The sequence below is a fragment of the Mustelus asterias genome, chromosome 5, assembly GCF_964213995.1.
Source record: "Mustelus asterias chromosome 5, sMusAst1.hap1.1, whole genome shotgun sequence".
Lineage (NCBI taxonomy): Eukaryota > Metazoa > Chordata > Chondrichthyes > Carcharhiniformes > Triakidae > Mustelus > Mustelus asterias.
Genome location: NC_135805.1, coordinates 6,035,063 through 6,054,387, shown reverse-complemented (window position 1 = coordinate 6,054,387; position 19,325 = coordinate 6,035,063). Strand labels below are relative to the sequence as shown.

The following is a 19,325-nucleotide window of genomic DNA, read 5'->3' as shown; positions in this document are numbered from 1 at the left end:
TAAAGGAGGTAGAGTTATGATCGCTATCCCCAAGATGCTTTCCCACCGAGAGATCTGACACTTGTCCAGGTTCATTGGTCAGTATCAGATCACGTACAGCCTCTCCTCTTGTAGGCTTGTCCACATGCTGTGTTAGGAAACCCTCCTGAACACACCTAATGAACTCCTCCCCATCCAATCCCCTTACCCTCGGGATATTCCAATCTATGTTTGGGAAATTAAAGTCTCCCATCACAACAACTCTGCTATTACTGCATCTCTCCAGGATCTGTTTCCCTATCTGCTCCTCCACCTCCCTGTTACTATTGGGCAGCCTATAGAAAACTCCCAGCAAAGTGATCGACCCCTTCCCACTCCGAACTTCCACCCACAGAGACTCTGTGGACAATCCCTCCACAGCATACACCTTCTCTACAGCTGTGACACTATCCCTGATCAGCAGTGCCACTCCACCCCCTCTCTTGCCTCCCTCCCTGTCCTTCCCGAAACATCTGAATCCCGGCACCTGGAGTATCCAGTCCTGTCCCTGAGACATCCAAGTCTCCGTAATGGCCACCACATCACACTTCTAGGCATCGATCCACGCTCTGAGCTCATCCCCTTTATTCACTATACTCCTGGCATTAAAGTAAACACATCTCAATCCTTTGGTCTGAGCTCTCCCCTTCTCTATCCCGCGTCCATCCTCCCTCTTGCACTGTCTATGACCCTTCTCTGTTTGCGAGCTAACTTCCTCGCTCCCAGTCACCTCGTCTCGATCCCCTCCCCCCAACCTATCTAGTTTAAACTCTCCCCAGTAGCAGTGATGCTTTCCTTAATCAAAAGTGCAACTCTCCCTCCTCTCTTACCTCCTGTTCTATCTTTCCTATAGCATCTGTACCCTGGAACATTGAGCTGCCAGTCCTGTCCCTCCCTTAGCCATGTTTCCGTAGTTGCTATAATATCCCAGTCCCACGTACCCATCAATGCCCTGAGTTCATCTGCCTTGCCCGTCAGGCCTCTTGCATTGAAATAGATGCAGTTTAATCTGGACTTCCCTTGCTCTATCTTGCTTTTGCCTGATCTGTCTGGTGTTGATGTCAAGGGAAGTCACTCTCACCTCACCTCTGGCATTCAGCCCTTTTGCCCATGTCTGAACCAAGGCAAGAATGAAGTCAGAAATGGAGTAGTTCTGACGGAACCCAAACTGAGCAAGCAGGCTATTGTGTTTAAGTGCCACTTTATGGCACTGTCAATGACACCTTCAGTCACTTTGCATCAGGTAAGAGCTTGTGGAACTGAGGGCAGTTACAGAGATATCAAGCAATAGCCTGAAATCCCAGTCATTTCTTACTGTGTAATCCTCTAATATAGAGATTACTATTGTGGCTCATCTCTGAGTTGGGCCCAGTCATTGTTGATGAATCAAAGGAGGAAAATGGGTTAAAATGTTCTATAAAATCTAATTTACTGGTACAGCAGAAAAAATACATCATGGCCCTTCTTTTACCTGAAAGATTGTGCATCAGTCTATTATTAAGCAGTGTTCCAAAACAGGGCTACAAAAATATATTGATAAGCACAAGCTCAAGCTACACACTCCTATAACTATTGAAGAATTGAGTTTCAATTAAGTAACCAAGCATGGTCTTGTTAGAGATCACCCTCTAGAAAGTCTAGCCTTTTGTTACTTTTGTCTGTACAATACTCATGAGAACCCTTCAGTCTAAAAATTAGGCAAGCAAAATATTTTTCAAAAACAACAACAAAAAAACTTGACATTGCTAATATTTGATTTGATTTCTCCCGAGCAATGTATAAAGAATTTCACCAAGACATTGTGGAGTGCCATTATTTGAGTTGCTGACCTGCGGAATTTGTCCTTTAATTTATCCATCTCTTCCCGGGCATGGCTCAGCTCTGCTTCAAGGTATTGCCGACTGGATTCAAAGTCAGTCTCCATCCTTTCCAACTTGTTTGTGCTGAGAGTCAACTTTCGACGCAACTCTTCATTCTGCTGCTGCAATTGCCTGTTTTTTAAAAAAAGATTAAAAGTAATGAAGAAATTTATTTGAAACTATAACATAACAGGTAAAAGAAACATCACTTCTTAGAACAGCAGTCGAACAACCAGTCAGTAGATTAATGGACATGTAATGAGGGGATACAGGACACGGCGGCACGGTAGCACAGTGGTTAGCACTGCTGCTTCACAGCTCCAGGGTCCCGGGTTTGATTCCCGGCTCGGGTCACTGTCTGTGTGGAGTTTGCACATTCTCCTCGTGTCTGCGTGGGTTTCCTCCGGGTGCTCCGGTTTCCTCCCACAGTCCAAAGATGTGCGGGTTAGGTTGATTGGCCAGGTTAAAAAATTGCCCTTAGAGTCCTGGGATGCGTAGGTTAGAGGGATTAGCGGGTAAAATATGTGGGGGTAGGGCCTGGGTGGGATTGTGGTCGGTGCAGACTCGATGGGCCGAATGGCCTCCTTCTGCACTGTAGAGTTTCTATGAAATGAAGAAAGATGCAGGTTCAAAGCCAGGGAGCCTCAGGGAAGGTTGGTATCTTATGGACAAATAAATGGTGGGGTGAAGGGGAAAGAAAACAAGAGGCAATTTCAATACAAGACTATGATCTGGAAGTTGCACCAAATGGAACAGAATTGGCTTGCTCTGTAAATGCTGTATTGATCACTGGAAATCATGTGGGATGCACATTATTTCCTATTCTGGAGCATAACATAATAGCCATGAGTCACATGTAGTTCAAATCCCAGTTAGTGACATTTGAATTGAACTAAAATCTGGAAGTAAAAGTCTACTGATGATCATGAAACCATTTTGACTGTCATAAAAACCCATCCGGTTCATAATGTCCTTTAAGGGGAGGAAATCTACCATCCTTACCTGGCCTGGCCTACATTCGAGTCCAGACCTACAGCAACTACTGATGAGCAATAAATGCTGGTCCAGCTAACGCCACCCATGTCCCATGAATGAATGAAAAACAATTACATAGTTTGAAATTTGGGAAGTGGAATTCAACATTTACTGTTCACATAAATTACATAAACATCCCCCTGTAATTTAAATGTTACTTTCAACAAAATCAGTGACAAAGCTGATTATTAAGAGACATTTAGGCGAGCACTTTGAATGCCATAACATACAAGGAAAATGGGATTAGATAGATGCTCAATGACCAGCACAGACATGATGGGCCAAAGGACTTCTTTCTGTGCTGTATATGCTTCCAAGCTAAACTTGAGCTTGTATAAATGGTATAAAGGTGAAGGGGTTGATTCTCCAATCATAGAAACTAGAAGGAGTAGCCTGCTTGGCCCTTTGAGCCTGCTCCGCCATTCAATCTGATCACAGCTGATCCTCTATTTCAATACCATACCCCTACTCTCAACATACCCCGTGACACCATTAACATCTAAAAAATCCCTTTCTTAAATACATTAGGTGACTTGACCTCCTCAGCCTTCTGTGGTAAAAAGTTCCACAGTTACACCATCCTTTGAGTGAAGAAATTTTTTCTCATCTCAGTCCTAAATGGTTCATCCCATATCCTGAGACCATGTCCCAGGGTTCTGGATTGCCCAACCAGAGAAGACATCACCCTGCATCTAATCTGTCCAGTCATTTAGAATTTTATACACTTTAATCAGATCTCCTGTCATCCTTCTAAAATCTAGTGCATAAAGGGCCCCAGTCAACCAATCTCTCATCATAAGAGAGTGCCCCTAACTACAATATCAGCCTCGTGAACCTCCACTCACCTCCATAGCAAGTACATCCTTTCTTAGGTAAGGAGATCAAAACTGCACACAATGCTTCAGGTCTGGTCTCACCAAGGCCCTGTATAACTGCAATAATACATCTCTACTTCTGAACTCAAATCCTCTTGGAATGAAGGCCAACATACCATTTGTGTTCCTAACTGCTTGCTGCACCTGTCTCTCCATTTTTATTGACTGGTGTACAAGGACACCCAGAATCTTTTGTACTTACCAATATATCACTATTTAACTAACATCCTTCTTTTTTGTTTCTCCACACTGAAGTGTATAACTTCACATGTAGCCACATTATCCTGCATCTGCCATATGTTTGCCCACTCATCTAACTTGAAGACTCCTGGCATTCGCCGCAACTTACAATTTCGCCCAGCTTTGTCTCGTCAGCGAATTTGGTTCCCTCATCCAGGTCATTTATATATATTGTGAACAGCTGGGGTCCAAGCACTGATCCCCGCAGTACCCCACTAGTCACTGCCTGTCACTCAGAAAAAGACCTGTTTATTCCCACTCTGTTTCCTGTCAACCAATTTTTGATTCATGCTAATACACTCCTCCCTATCCCGTGGCTTTATTTTGCCCAGTAACATATGAGAGACTTTATCAAAAACCTTCTTAAAGTTCAAATGCACCACATCCATTCATTCTCTCTTATCTATTCTATTAATTACATCCTCAAAAAAAACTCTAATAGATTTGCCTTTCATAAACCCATGTGGTTTTGTCCAATCACATTAATGGTTTGCAAATGTCTGTTATCATACCTTTTACAACAAATTCTAACATCTTCTCCACTACTGATATCAAAAACAAAAGTCACATGGGATTCGGGGTGGGCTGGCGAGATGGATACAGAACTGGCTTGGTCATAGAAAACAGAGAGTAGCGGTGGAAGGATCAAATATGAAGGTAGGCTAGCCAGTAACATTAGGAATGATAGTAAAAGTTTCTTTAAATACATTAAAAACAAACGGGAGGCAAAAGTAGACATTGGGCCGCTCCAAAATGACGCTGGTAATCTAGTGATGGGAGACAAGGAAATAGCTGAGGAACTTAATAAGTACTTTGCGTCAGTCTTCACAGTAGAAGACATGAGTAATATCCCAACAATTCAGGAAAGTCAGGGGGTAGAGTTGAATATGGTTGCCATCACAAAGGAGAAAGTGCTAGAGAAACTAAAAGGTCTGAAAATTGATAAATCTCCGGGCCAGATGGGCTACATCCTAGAGTTCTAAAGGAGATAGCTGAAGAAATAGTGGAGGCGTTAGTTATGATCTTTCAAAAGTCACTGGAGTCAGGGAAAGTCCCAGAGGATTGGAAAATCGCTGTTGTAACCCCACTGTTCAAGAAGGGAACAAGAAAAAAGATGGAAAATTATAGGCCAATTAGCCTAACCTCAGTTGTTGGCAAAATTCTAGAATCCATCGTTAAGGATGAGATTTCTAAATTCTTGGAAGTGCAGGGTCGGATTAGGACAAGTCAGCATGGATTTAGTAAGGGGAGGTCGTGCCTGACAAACCTGTTAGAGTTCTTTGAAGAGATAACAAATAGGTTAGACCAAGGAGAGCCAATGGATGTTATCTATCTTGACTTCCAAAAGGCCTTTGACAAGGTGCCTCACGGGAGACTGCTGAGTAAAATAAGGGCCCATGGTATTCGAGGCAAGGTACTAACATGGATTGACGATTGGCTGTCAGACAGAAGGCAGAGAGTTGGGATAAAAGGTTCTTTCTCAGAATGGCAACCGGTGACAAGTGGTGTCCCGCAGGGTTCAGTGTTGGGGCCACAGCTGTTCTCTTTATATATTAACGATCTAGATGACGGGACTGGGGGCATTCTGGCCAAGTTTGCCGATGATACAAAGATAGGTGGAGGGGCAGGTAGTATTGAGGAGGTGGGGAGGCTGCAGAAAGATTTAGACAGTTTAGGAGAGTGGTCCAAGAAGTGGCTGATGAAATTCAACGTGGGCAAGTGCGAGGTCGTGCACTTTGGAAAAAAGAATAGAGGCATGGACTATTTTCTAAACGGTGACAAAATTCATAATGCTAAAGTGCAAAGGGACTTGGGAGTCCTAGTCCAGGATTCTTTAAAGGTAAACTTGCAGGTTGAGTCCGTAATTAAGAAAGCAAATGTAATGTTGTCATTTATCTCAAGAGGCTTGGAATACAAAAGCAGGGATGTACTTCTGAGGCTTTATAAAGCACTGGTTAGGCCCCATTTGGAGTACTGTGAGCAATTTTGGGCCCCACACCTCAGGAAGGACATACTGGCACTGGAGCGGGTCCAGCGGAGATTCACACGGATGATCCCAGGAATGGTAGGCCTGACATACGATGAACGTCTGAGGATCGTGGGATTATATTCATTGGAGTTTAGGAGGTTGAGGGGAGATCTGATAGAAACTTACAAGATAATGAACGGCTTAGATAGGATGGACGTAGGGAAGTTGTTTCCATTAACAGGGGAGACTAGGACGCGGGGGCACAGCCTTAGAATAAAAGGGAGTCACTTTAGAACAGAGATGAGGAGAAATTTCTTCAGCCAGAGAGTGGTGGGTCTGTGGAATTCATTGCCACAGAGGGCTGTGGAGGCCGAGACGTTGAGCGTCTTCAAGACAGAAATTGATAAATTCTTGATTTCTCGAGGAATTAAGGGCTATGGGGAGAGAGCGGGTAAATGGAGTTCAAATCAACCATGATTGAATGGTGGAGTGGACTCGATGGGCCGAATGGCCTTACTTCCGCTCCTATGTCTTATGGTCTTATGGAAGGGTGTTTTTCAGAATCGAGATCTGTAGCTAGTGGTGTTCCGCAGGGATCAGTGCTGGGACCTCTGTTTGTCGTATATATAAATGATCTGGAGGAAAATGTAGGTGGTCTGATTAGTAAGTTTGCGAATGACACAAAGATTGGTGGAGTTGCTGATAGTGCCAGGGATGTCAGAGGATACAACATGATATAGATAGATTGGAGACTTGAACACAGAAATGGAAGATGGAATTTAATCTGGACAATTGCGAAGTGATGCATTTTGGAGGATCAAAGTTAGGAATGAATTATACTGTAAATGACAGATCCCTGAGGAACATTAACATACAGAGGGATCTGGGCATGCAAGGCCACAGTTCCCTAAAAGTGGCAACAGAGGCAGCCAAGGTGATTAAGAAAGCATATGGCATGCTTGCCTTCGTCGGCCAGGGCATTGAGTACAAGTGTTGGGAAATCATGTTGCAGCTGTATAAAACCTTGGTTAGGCCACATTTGGAGCAGTGTGCGCAGTTCTGGTCGCCACACTGCCTGAAGGACGTGGATGCTTTGGAGAGAGTGCAAAGAAGGTTCACCAAGATGTTTCGTGGTCTTGAGGGTGTTGACTATGAGGAGAGGTTGAATAGATTGTTTTCACTGGAAAAACGGAAGCTGAGGGGAGACCTGATAGAGGTTTACAAAATTATGAGAGGTATAGGCAGGGTGGATAGTCAGAGGTTTTTTCCAAGGGTGGAAAGGTCAATTACATGGGGACACAAGTTCAAGGTGAGGGGGGGGGAAGTTTAAAGTAGATGTGCATGGGAAGTTTTTTTACACCAAGAGTGATGGGTGCCTGGAACGCACTGCAAGAGGTGGTGCAGGAAGCAGGCACTTTAGCAACATTTAAGAGGCATCTGGATGGGTACATGAATAGGGAGGGAATAGAGAGATATGGACCAAGTAAGGGCAGAAGGTTTTTTTTAGTTTGGTTAGAGCATCATGATCAGCACAGCGTTGGAGGTCTTAAGGTTCAGTTCCTGTGCTATGCTTTTCTTTGTTCTTTACATTTAAGATAGAGATCAATATATTTTTGGGTACTAAAGGAATTGGGGGATAATGGAAATAGTGCAGGTGGAGTTTATGTAAAAGATGAGCCTTAATGCTATTCAACAGTAGATTCAAAAGGGCCAAATGGCCCATGCCTGCTTCTATTTCTTGTATGACCAAAATGGATGTCAAATTGTACAATATGAGAAGTGATGTTTCTTGTTGTTTGCATTGAAAACTATGCTTCTGAAACTATGCCTGCACTGTTTATAACTGACAGTTAAATGATGATGAATTCAGATTAACCCAGATGGAGTTTAGGAAGGATGAACTGATATAGTCAGCAAACTATTCAAAATGAGAAACACATTTAATAATTTATACTTTCTCTTAGATTTCAGGTACCTTATACCTAGCCTTCATCCATAACTTAACAGGGATTGATTGAGTGGTGAAATGAATTGGAGGCCCTAGATCCATCCACATCACAGAGAGATTTGTTTCATTGTCAGGTACTGGGTCTGACACGAACACCTTTCCTCTCTTTGTTCGAAATGCTTGTAAAATTTTTGTAACTCGCTTCAGGTTCAGAAGATTGGAAAACAGCCAATCTGACTCCCTTGTTCAAAAAGGGAGAAAATCAGAAGGCAGGGAACTGTAGGCCAGTTCATAGAATCCCTACAGTGCAGAAGGAGCATTCAACCCATCGCATCTGCACCGACTCTCAGGCCCTCTGCTGCTCCCTATCCCTGTAATCCCACCATGGCTAATTCATCTCCCTTACACATCTTGGGACACTAAGAGGCAATTGAGCGCGGTCAATCCACCTAATCTGCATATCTTTGGACTGTGGGAGGAAAGCCAACATAGATACAGGGAGAATGTGCAATCTACACAGACAGTCACCAGAGGCCAGAATTGAATGTGGGTTCCTGGCGCTGTAAGGCAACAGTAGTAACCACTGTAATAGTTTAATAGCTACTGTGCCACCCCAGCTACTGACCTGTATCGTTGCTGTTTACCCAGTTCTGCCTGGGCAACTCCTCTCTCATACCATTATAATTGCCCTTATTTAAGTCAAAGGCCTGGTTATGGACCTATGGTGTTCACCCTCAAAAGGTAAATGTAACGTTAGCATTTATTGCAAAAGGACTGGAGTATAAGAGTAGAAGAGAGTTGTCGCAATTGTATAGGTGTCGGTGAGACCACATCTGGAGTAGCGTGTCCAGTTTTGGTCTCCTTATTTGAGGAAGGATAGAAACATAGAAAATAGGTGCAGGAGTCGGCCTTTTGGCACATCGAGCCTGCACCACCATTCAATATGATCATGGCTGATCATGCACTCGGAGTATCCCACTCCCGCTTTCTCTCCATACTCTTGATCCCTTTAGCCACAAGCGCCACGTCCAGCTCCCTCTTGAACATGCTTAACGAAGTGGCCCCAATAGCTTTCTATGATAGAGAATTCCACAGGTTCACAAGAAGTCTCCCCTCATCTCAGTCCTGAATGGCTTACCCCTTATTCTTAGATTGTGACCCCTAGTTCTGGACTTCCCCAACATCGGGAACATTTTTCCCGCATCTAGCCTGTCCAGTCCCATCAGGATTTTATATGTTTCTATGAAATCCCCTCTCATTCTTCTAAATTCCAGTGAGTACAAACCCAGTCGATCCAATCTTTCTTCATATCTAAAGTAAAGTTTATTTATTAGTCACAAGTAAGGCTTACATTAACACTGCAATGAAGTTACTGTGAAGTTCCTCAATCCTGACACTCCAGGAATCAGTCTGCTGAACCTTCGCTGGACCCCATCAATGGCAAGAATGTTCTTCCTGATGTGGGGACTAAAACTGCACACAATACTCAAGGTGTGGCCTCTCCAAGGCCCTGTATAACTGCAGCAAAACATCTTTACTCCTCTATGCAAATCCTCTTGCTATGAAGGTCAGTATGCCACTAGCTTTCCTCACTGCCTGCTGTACCTGCATGCCAACTTCAGCAACTGTTCCACCATGAAACCCAGATCACGTTGCATTTCCCCTTTTCCTAAACTGCCACCATTCAGATAATAATCTTCCTTCCTGCTATTGTCACCAAAGTGGATAACCTCACATTTATCCACATTATATTTCATTTGCCAAGTATTTGCCCACTCAGTCAACCTGTTGAAGTCACCCTGCAGCCTCTTAGTATCCTCCTCCCAGCACACACTGCCACCCAGCTCAGTGTCATTTGCAAAGTTGGAGATATGCATTCAATTCTTCGTCCAAATTATTAAAGAACAAAGAACAATACAGCACAGGAACAGGCCCTTCGGCCCTCCAAGCCCGCGCCGCTCCCTGGTCCAAACTAGACCATTCTTTTGTATCCCTCCATTCCCACTCCGTTCATGTGGCTATCTAGATAAGTCTTAAACGTTCCCAGTGTGTCCGCCTCCACCACCTTGCCCGGCAGCGCATTCCAGGCCCCCACCACCCTCTGTGTAAAATACGTCCTTCTGAGATCCGTGTTAAACCTCCCCCCCCCTCACCTTGAACCTATGACCCCTCGTGAACGTCACCACCGACCTGGGAAAAAGCTTCCCACCGTTCACCCTATCTATGCCTTTCATAATTTTATACACCTCTATTAGGTCACCCCTCATCCTCCGTCTTTCCAGTGAGAACAAGTATATTGTGAATAGCTGGGATCCCAGCACTGAACCCTGCGGTACCCCACTAGTCACTGCCACTCTGAAAAGGACCCATTTATTCCCACTCTCTGCTTCCTATATGCCAACCAGTTCTCTATCCACGTAAATGTGTCACCTCCAATAACATGAGCTTTAATTTCGCTCAATATGCTTATGTGGGACCTTGTCAAAAGCCCTTTGAAAGTCCAGATACACAACATCCACTGGTTCACTTGTCCACTCTGCTGCTCACAGCCTCAAAAATTTCCAGAAGGTTTGTCAAGCACGATTTCCCTTCAGTGAATCCATACTGACTTGGACCGATCCTGTCACCGCTTCCCAAATGCTCAGTTATCTTTAATAATTGACTCCAGCGTTTTCCCCACCACTGAGGTCAGGCTAACCCTTCTAACCAGGGTGGCACGGTGGCACAGTAGTTAGCACTGCTGCCTCTCAGCACGAGGGACACACGTTCGATTCCAGCTTGGGTCACTGTGTGGAGTTTGCACATTCTCCCCGTGTCTGCGTGGGTTTCCTCCGGGTGCTCCGGTTTCCTCCCACAGTCTGAAAGATGTGCTGGTTAGGTGCATTAGAACATAAGAACATAAGAAATAGGAGCAGGAGTAGGCCATCTAGCCCCTCGAGCCTGCCCCGCCATTCAATAAGATCATGGCTGATCTGACGTGGATCAGTACCACTTACCCGCCTGATCCCCATAACCCTTAATTCCCTTACCGATCAGGAATCCATCCATCCGCGCTTTAAACATATTCAGCGAGGTAGCCTCCACCACCTCAGTGGGCAGAAAATTCCAGAGATTCACCACCCTCTGGGAGAAGAAGTTCCTCCTCAACTCTGTCTTAAACCGACCCCCCTTTATTTTGAGGCTGTGTCCTCTAGTTTTAACTTCCTTACTAAGTGGAAAGAATCTCTCCGCCTCCACCCTATCCAGCCCCCGCATTATCTTATAAGTCTCCATAAGATCCCCCCTCATCCTTCTAAACTTCAACGAGTACAAACCCAATCTCCTCAGCCTCTCCTCATAATCCAAACCCCTCATCTCCGGTATCAACCTGGTGAACCTTCTCTGCACTCCCTCCAATGCCAATATATCCCATTGACCTGAATAGGTGCCGGAGTGTGGTGACTAGGGGCATTTCACAGTAACTTCATCGCAGTGTTAATGTAAGTCTTACTTGTGACTGTGATGTGGAGTTGCCGGTGTTGGACTGGGGTAGGTACAGTAAGTAGTCTCACAATAGCAGGTTAAAGTTAATACCATGTTAAGGTGAGTCGATGAAGGGGCAGCACTCCGAAAGCTCGTGCTACCAAATAAACCTGTTGGACTTTAACCTGGTGTTGTGAGACTACTTTACTGCTAGTTGTGACTAATCAATAAACTTTTTTTAAAAAACTATAATTCCCGGTTTTCTGTCTGCCTCCTTTTTTAAAAAGTGGGGTTAGATTAGTGACCCTCCAATCCACTGGAACTCTTCCAGAGTCTATAGAATGCTGGGAAATGTTCACCAATGCGTCCACTATTTCTAGGGCCACTTCCTTGAGTACTCTGGGATGCAGAGCATCAGGGCCTGGGAATTTATCGGGTTTATCGGGATGTGGTGGCATTGAAGGCTTCAATGTGGTTCCTATTTTCAAGAAGGGGAATCGGGATAGCCCAGGTAATTACCTACCGGTGAGTCTAACCTCAGTGGTTGGTAAACTGATGGAGAAGATCCTGAGGGACAGGATTTATGAGCATTTGGAGAGGTTTAGTATGCTCAAGAATACTCAGCATGGCTTTGTCAAGGGCAGATCGTGCCTTACAAGCCTGGTGGAGTTCTTCAAAAATGTGACTAAACACATTGACGAAGGGAAGGCGGTAGATGTGGTTTATATGGATTTTAGCAAGGCGTTCGATAAGGTCCCCCATGCAAGGCTTCTAGAAAAAGTGAGAGGGCATGGGATCCAAGGGACTGCTGCCCGGTGGATCCAGAACTGGCTTGCCCAAAGGAGGCAGAGAGTGGGTATAGATGGGTCTTTTTCTAAATGGAGGTCGGTCACCAGTGGTGTGCCCCAGGGATCTGTTCTGGGACACTTGCTGTTTGTCATTTTCATAAATGACCTGGATGAGGAAGCGGAGGGATGGGTTGGTAAGTTTGCCGACGACACGAAGGTTGGTGGGGTTGTGGATAGTCTGGAGGCATGTCAGAAGTTACAGAGGGACATAGATAGGATGCAAGACTGGGCGGACAAGTGGCAGATGGACTTCAATCCAGATAAATGCGTCGTGGTCCATTTTGGTAGGAGAAATGGGATGAAGGAGTACAATATAAAGGGAAAGACTCTTAGTACTGTAGAGGATCAGAAGGACCTTGGAGTCCGGGTCCATAGGACTCTAAAATCGGCCCCGCAGGTGGAGGAGGTGGTTAAGGAGGCATATGGTGTGCTGGCCTTTATCAATCGAGGGATTGAGTTTAGGAGTCCGGGGATAATGATGCAGCTATATAAAACCCTCGTCAGACCCCACTTGGAATACTGTGCTCAGTTCTGGTCGCCTCACTATAGGAAGGATGTGGAAAAGATTGAAAGGGTGCAGAGGAGATTTACAAGGATGTTGCCTGGATTGAGTGGCATGCCTTATGAGGATAGGCTGAGGGAGCTCGGTCTTTTCTCCTTGGAGAGACGAAGGATGAGAGGAGACCTAATAGAGGTGTATAAGATGTTGAGAGGCATAGATCGGGTGGACTCTCAGAGGCTTTTTCCCAGGGTGGAAATGGCTGCTACAAGAGGACACAGGTTTAAGGTACTGGGGGGTAGGTACAGGGGAGATGTTAGGGGAAGTTTTTCACACAGAGGGTGGTGGGCGAGTGGAATCGGCTGCCGTCAGGGGTGGTGGAGGCGAACTCAATAGGGTCTTTTAAGAGACTCCTGGATGAGTACATGGAGCTTAATAGGATGGAGCGTTATAGGTAGGTCTAGGAAGGTAGGGATGTGTTCGGCACAACTTGTGGGCCGAAGGGCCTGTTTGTGCTGTAGTTTTTCTATGTTTCTATGTTTCTAAGGCAGTTCCCCAGATTGATTCAAGGGGGTGAAAGGTGAGAAATTAAAACGTTTGGTTTATACGCTGGAGTTTAGAAGGATGAGAGGGAATCTAATCGAGGTATATAAAATACTAAAAGGGATTGATAAACGTAGATCAAATGTTTCCCCTTTTGGGGCAAGCTAGAAAAAGAGGTCACAGGTATAGGTTGAGGGGCAATAGATTTAAAACTGAACAAAGAAAGTTACAGCACAGGAACAGGCCCTTCGGCCCAAGTCTGCACCGACCATGCTGCCCGACTGAACTCCCTACCCTTCTGGGTACTGTATCCCTCTATTCCCATCCTATTCATATATTTGTCAAGATGCCCCTTAAAAGTCACTATCGTATTTGCTTCCACTATCTCCCCCACTGAGATGAGGACAAACTAATTCTCGCAGAGGGTGGTGAATATGCAGAAATCACTGCCTTAAGGCGCGGTAGACTCTGAATCGTTGAATGGTTTCAAGAAGGAGATAGATATATTTCTGATAAAAATTGGGTTAAAGGGATATGGAGAACAGGTAGGGAGGTGGATTTGAGACCAGGAAGAGATCAGTCATGTCCTGATTGAATGGCAGAGCGTGCTTAAAGGGCTGAATTGCCTATTCGGTGGATTGGCCATGCTAAATTACTCCTTAGTGTCAGGGGGACTAGCTAGGGTAAATGCATAGGGTTATGGGGATAGGGCCTGGGTGGGATTATGGTCGGTGCAGACTGATAGGCCGAATAGCCTCCTCCTGAAGGATTCTATTCTATGATTCTGTTCCTAATTCCTACGTTCTATGTTACTATTTCCTTGCTGAGCTTTGTGGGAGAAGTATTACAAAGAACAAAGAACAAAGAATAATACAGCACAGGAACAGGCCCTTTGGCCCTCCAAGCCCACGTCGCTCCCTGGTCCAAACTAGACCATTCTTTTGTATCCCTCCATTCCCACTCCGTTCATGTGGCTATCTAGATAAGTCTTAAACGTTCCCAGTGTGTCCACCTCCACCACCTTGCCCGGCAGCGCATTCCAGGCCCCCACCACCCTCTGTGTAAAATATGTCCTTCTGATATCCGTGTTAAACCTCCCCCCCCCTCACCTTGAACCTATGACCCCTCGTGAATGTCACCACCGACCTGGGAAAAAGCTTCCCACCGTTCACCCTATCCATGCCTTTCATAATGTTATACACCTCTATTAGGTCACCCCTCATCCTCCGTCTTTCCAGTGTGAACAACCCCAGTTTACCCAATCTCTCCTCATAACTAAGCCCTTCCATACCAGGCAACATCCTGGTAAACTGCCTCTGTACACTCTCTAAAGCCTCCATGTCCTTCCGGTAGTGTGGCGACCAGAACTGGGCGCAGTATTCCAAATGCGGCCGAACCAACGTTCTATACAACCGCAACATCAGACCCCAACTTTTATACTCTATGCCCCGTCCTATAAAGGCAAGCATGCCATATGCCTTATTCACTACCTTCTCCACCTGTGACGTCACCTTCAAGGATCTGTGGACTTGCACACCCAGGTCCCTCTGCGTATCTACACCTTTTATGCTTCTGCCATTTATCGTGTAGCTCCTCCCTACGTTAGTTCTACCAAAATGCATCACTTCGCATTTATCTGGATTGAACTCCATCTGCCATTTCTTTGCCCAAATTTCCAACCTATCTATATCCTTCTGTAGCCTCTGACAATGTTCCTCACTATCTGCAAGTCCAGCCATTTTCGTGTCGTCCGCAAACTTACTGATCACCCCAGTTACACCTTCTTCCAGATCGTTTATATAAATCACAAACAGCAGAGGTCCCAATACAGAGCCCTGCGGAACACCACTGGTCACAGGCATCCAGCCGGAAAAAGACCCTTCCACTACCACCCTCTGTCTTCTGTGACCAAGCCAATTCTCCACCCATCTAGCCACCTCCCCCTTTATCCCATGAGATAAAAGGGGGAAGTATTGCTCCGTGGTGCCTCTGTCAGAATGCAAACTTTGGCTGAATACATCTACCCGAGTGTGGATTCAGAACTGGAAGGTCTACAAATTTCTTGACTTTTCAAATTTTTACAAACAGTTTGTGTCTCCCTTTGTTAAGAAAATAAAGGTAGTTTTAGTCATCGAGGTTTACAGCATGGAAACAGGCCCTCTGGCCCAACTTGTCTATGCTGCCCCTTTGTTTTTAAACCCCTAAGCTAGTCTCAATTGCCCGCATTTGGCCCATATCCCTCTATGCACATCTGACCCATGTAACTTTAAACGCTTTTTAAAAGACAAAATTGTACCCGCCTCTACTACCACCTCTAGCAGCTTGTTCCAGACACTCACCACCCTCTGTGTGAAAAAATTGCACCTCTGCACACTTTTGTATCTCTCCCCTCTCACCTTAAACCTATGCCCTCTAGTTTTAGACTCCCCTACCTTTGGGAAAAGATATTGACTATCTACCTTGTCTATGCCCCTCATTATTTTATAGACCTCTATAAGGTCACCCCTCAGCCTCCTACGCTCCAGAGAAAAAAGTCCCAGTCTGTTCAGCCTTTCCTCAAAACTCAATCCATCAAGTCCCGGTAGCATCCCAGTAAATCTTTTCTGCACTCTTTCTAGTTTAATAATATCCTTTCTATAATAGGGTGACCAGAATTGCACACAGTATTCCAAGTGTGGCCTTACCAATTTCTTGTACAACTTCAACAAGACGTCCCAACTCCTGTATTCAATGTTCTGACCGATGAAACCAAACATGCCGAATGCCTTCTTCACCACTCTGTCCACCTGTGACTCCACTTTCAAGGAGCTATGAACATGTACCCCTAGATCTCTTTGTTCTGTAACTCTCCCCAACGCCCTACCATTAACTGAGTAAGTCCTGCCCTGGTTCAATCTACCAAAATGCATCACCTCGCATTTATCTAAATTAAACTCCATCTGCCATTCGTCAGCCCACTGGCCCAATTGATCAAGATCCCGCTGCAATTGGAGATAACCTTCCTCACTGTCCACCATGCCACCAATCTTGGTGTCATCTGCAAACTTGCTAACCATGCCCCCTATATTCTCATCCAAATCATTAATATAAATGACAAATAACAGTGGGCCCAGCACTGATCCCTGAGGCACACCGCTGGTCACAGGCCTCCAGTTTGAAAAACAACTCTCTCCAACCACCTTCTGTCATCAAGCCAATTTTGTATCCACTTAGCAACCTCACCCTGGATCCCGTGAGATTTAACCTTATGCAACCTTAAGGTATAGACTTAAGTAAAATAATAAGGTAGAGTTTTAAGTGGGTTTAATTTAATGTTTCTGTGCCTGGATCGGTAAAAGCAAAACGTGGGTTCAAGCTGGACAAAGGTGTTAGCGAACCACCTGAAATAACATTCATATTGTAACACAAAGTAACTTACTTGATCCGGTCTCCATCGGAAAGAGGATCCTGTTAAGAAAGCAGAAGTGGTGCAATTAGAACACGTATAGACATCTATGATTTACAAATTGACCGAACTATTTGATGGAATCCACAAACTGTAGTTCTTGCATTCTCGAGTAAACGATGCGTTTCTGCATTTGTAATTGTTCCACAGTAAAGATGCTTCCAGGCCACTGGACCAGTACCTCTGGGACAGAAGGATGTTTCCAGGCCACTGGACCAGCGCCTCTGGGACAGAAAGATATTCCCAGGCCATTGGACCAGTGCCTCCGGGACAGAGTATGCTCTCACTAGTCCAGTGCCTCTGGTGCAGAAGGATATTCTCTCTGGTACAGAAGGGTGTTCCCTCAGTTCCAGTGCCTCAGGTGCAGACTATGTTCTCTCTGGTACACTGCCTCTGGTACAGAAGGGTGTTCCTTCTGGTCCAGTGCTTCTGGTACAGAGCATGTTATTTTAGATCCAGTGTCTCTGAAACAAAAGGCTGAGAATTCTGGTCATGGAATCACAGAATTGTTACGGTGCAGGAGGATGCCATTTGGCTCATCATCTATCTCACCCCAATATTAATTTCCAGATCACACATCTGTCCCCACACCAATATTAATCTCCAGGTCACACATCTGCCCCATCCCGGTATTAATCTCCAGGTCACACATCTGGCCCATCCCGGTATTAATCTCCAGATCACACATCTGTCCCCACACCAATATTAATCTCCAGGTCACACATCTGGCCGCATCCCAATATTTAACTCCAGATCACACATCTGTTCCCATCCCAATATTAATATCCAGATCACACATCTGTCCCACACCCCAATATTAATCACCAGGTCACACATCTGTTCCAATTGCAATATGAATCTGCAGGTCACACATCTTTCCCCATCCCAATATTAATCTCCAGGTTACATATCTGGCCCCATCCCAATACTAAACTCCAGATCACACATCTCTCCCCATCCCAATATTAATCTACAGGTCACACATCTGTCCCTATCCCAATATTAATTTCCAGATCACACATCTGTCCCCAACGCAATATTAATCCCCAGATCACACATCTGGCCCCATCCCAATATTAATCTCGAGATAAAACATCTATCTCACCCCAATAATAATCTCCAGATCTCACATCTGACCCATTGCAATATTAATCTCGAGATCACACATCTGCTCCCATCCCAATGTTAATCTCCAGTTCACACATCTGTCCCCACCCCAATATTAATCTCCAGATCACACATCTGTCCCCAACCCCAATATTAATCTCCAGATCACACATCTGCTCCCATCCCAATATTAATCTCCAGTTCACACATCTGTCCCCACCCCAATATTAATCTCCAGATCACACATCTGTACTCACCCCAATATTAATCTCCAGAGCACACATCTGGCCCCATCCCGGCATTCATCTCCAGATCTAACATCTATCTCACCCCAATATTAATCTCCAGATCACACATCTGGCCGCATCCCAATATTAATCTCCAGATCACACATCTGTCTCCATTGCAATATGAATCTGCAGGTCACACATCTGTCCCCATCCCAATATTAATCTCCAGGTTACATATCTGGCCCCATTCCAATACTAAACTCCAGGTCACACATCTGGCCCCATCCCAATATTCATCTACAGGTCACACATCTGTCCCTAACCCAATATTAATTTCCAGATCACACATCTGGCCCCAACGCAATATTAATCCCCAGATCACACATCTGGTCCCATCCCAATATTAATCTCTAGATAAAACATCTATCTCACCCCAATAATAATCTCCAGATCTCACATCTGTCCCCATTGAAATATTAATCTCGAGATCACACATCTGTTCCCATCCCAAAGTTAATCTCCAGATCACACATCTGTACTCACCCCAATATTAATCTCCAGATCGCACATCTGTCCCCACCCCAATATTAATCTCCAGATCACACCTCTGTCCCCAACCCAATAGTACTCTCCAGATCACACATCTTTCCCCATTGCAATATTAATCTGCAGGTCACACATCTGTCCCCACCCCAATATTAATCTCCAAATCACACTCTGTCCCCAACCCAATATTAATCTCCAGATCACACATCTGTCCCCAACCCATATTCATCTCCAGATCACACATCTGTCCCCAACCCATATTCATCTCCAGATCACACATCTTTCCCCATTGCAATATTAATCTGCAGGTCACACATCTGTGCCCATCCCAGTATTAATCTCCAGCTCACACATCTGGCTGCACCCCAATATTAATCTCCAAATCACACATCTGGCTGCACCCCAATATTAATCTCCAAATCACACATCTGGCTGCACCCCAATATTAATCTCCAGCTCACACATCTGGCTGCACCCCAATATTAATCTCCAAATCACACATCTGGCTGCACCCCAATATTAATCTCCAGATCACACATCTGGCTGCACCCCAATATTAATCCCCAGAACATCTGAAGAGGAACATCTGAAGAGGAATGTCTTGTGAAAAGGAAGAGGGAAGCTTATGTAGGGATGAGGAAACAAGGTTCAGATGGCTGGATTGAGGGTTACAAGTTAGCAAGGAATGAGCTGAAAAAGGG

General features: G+C 45.0%; 1 protein-coding gene across 1 annotated transcript in view; it reads right to left on the bottom strand.

Moving 5' to 3' along the window:
• The window catches only part of tjap1 (tight junction associated protein 1 (peripheral)), a 222,187-nt gene that overhangs the window by 111,975 nt on the left and 90,887 nt on the right, over positions 1-19,325 (bottom strand). The window contains exons 3-4 of the mRNA XM_078213519.1: positions 16,715-16,743; positions 1,848-2,009 (exon numbers count right to left, since the gene is read on the bottom strand). Of these exons, the coding sequence (XP_078069645.1) occupies positions 1,848-2,009; positions 16,715-16,743 (191 nt within the window). The remainder of the gene's footprint in view (positions 1-1,847; positions 2,010-16,714; positions 16,744-19,325) is intronic.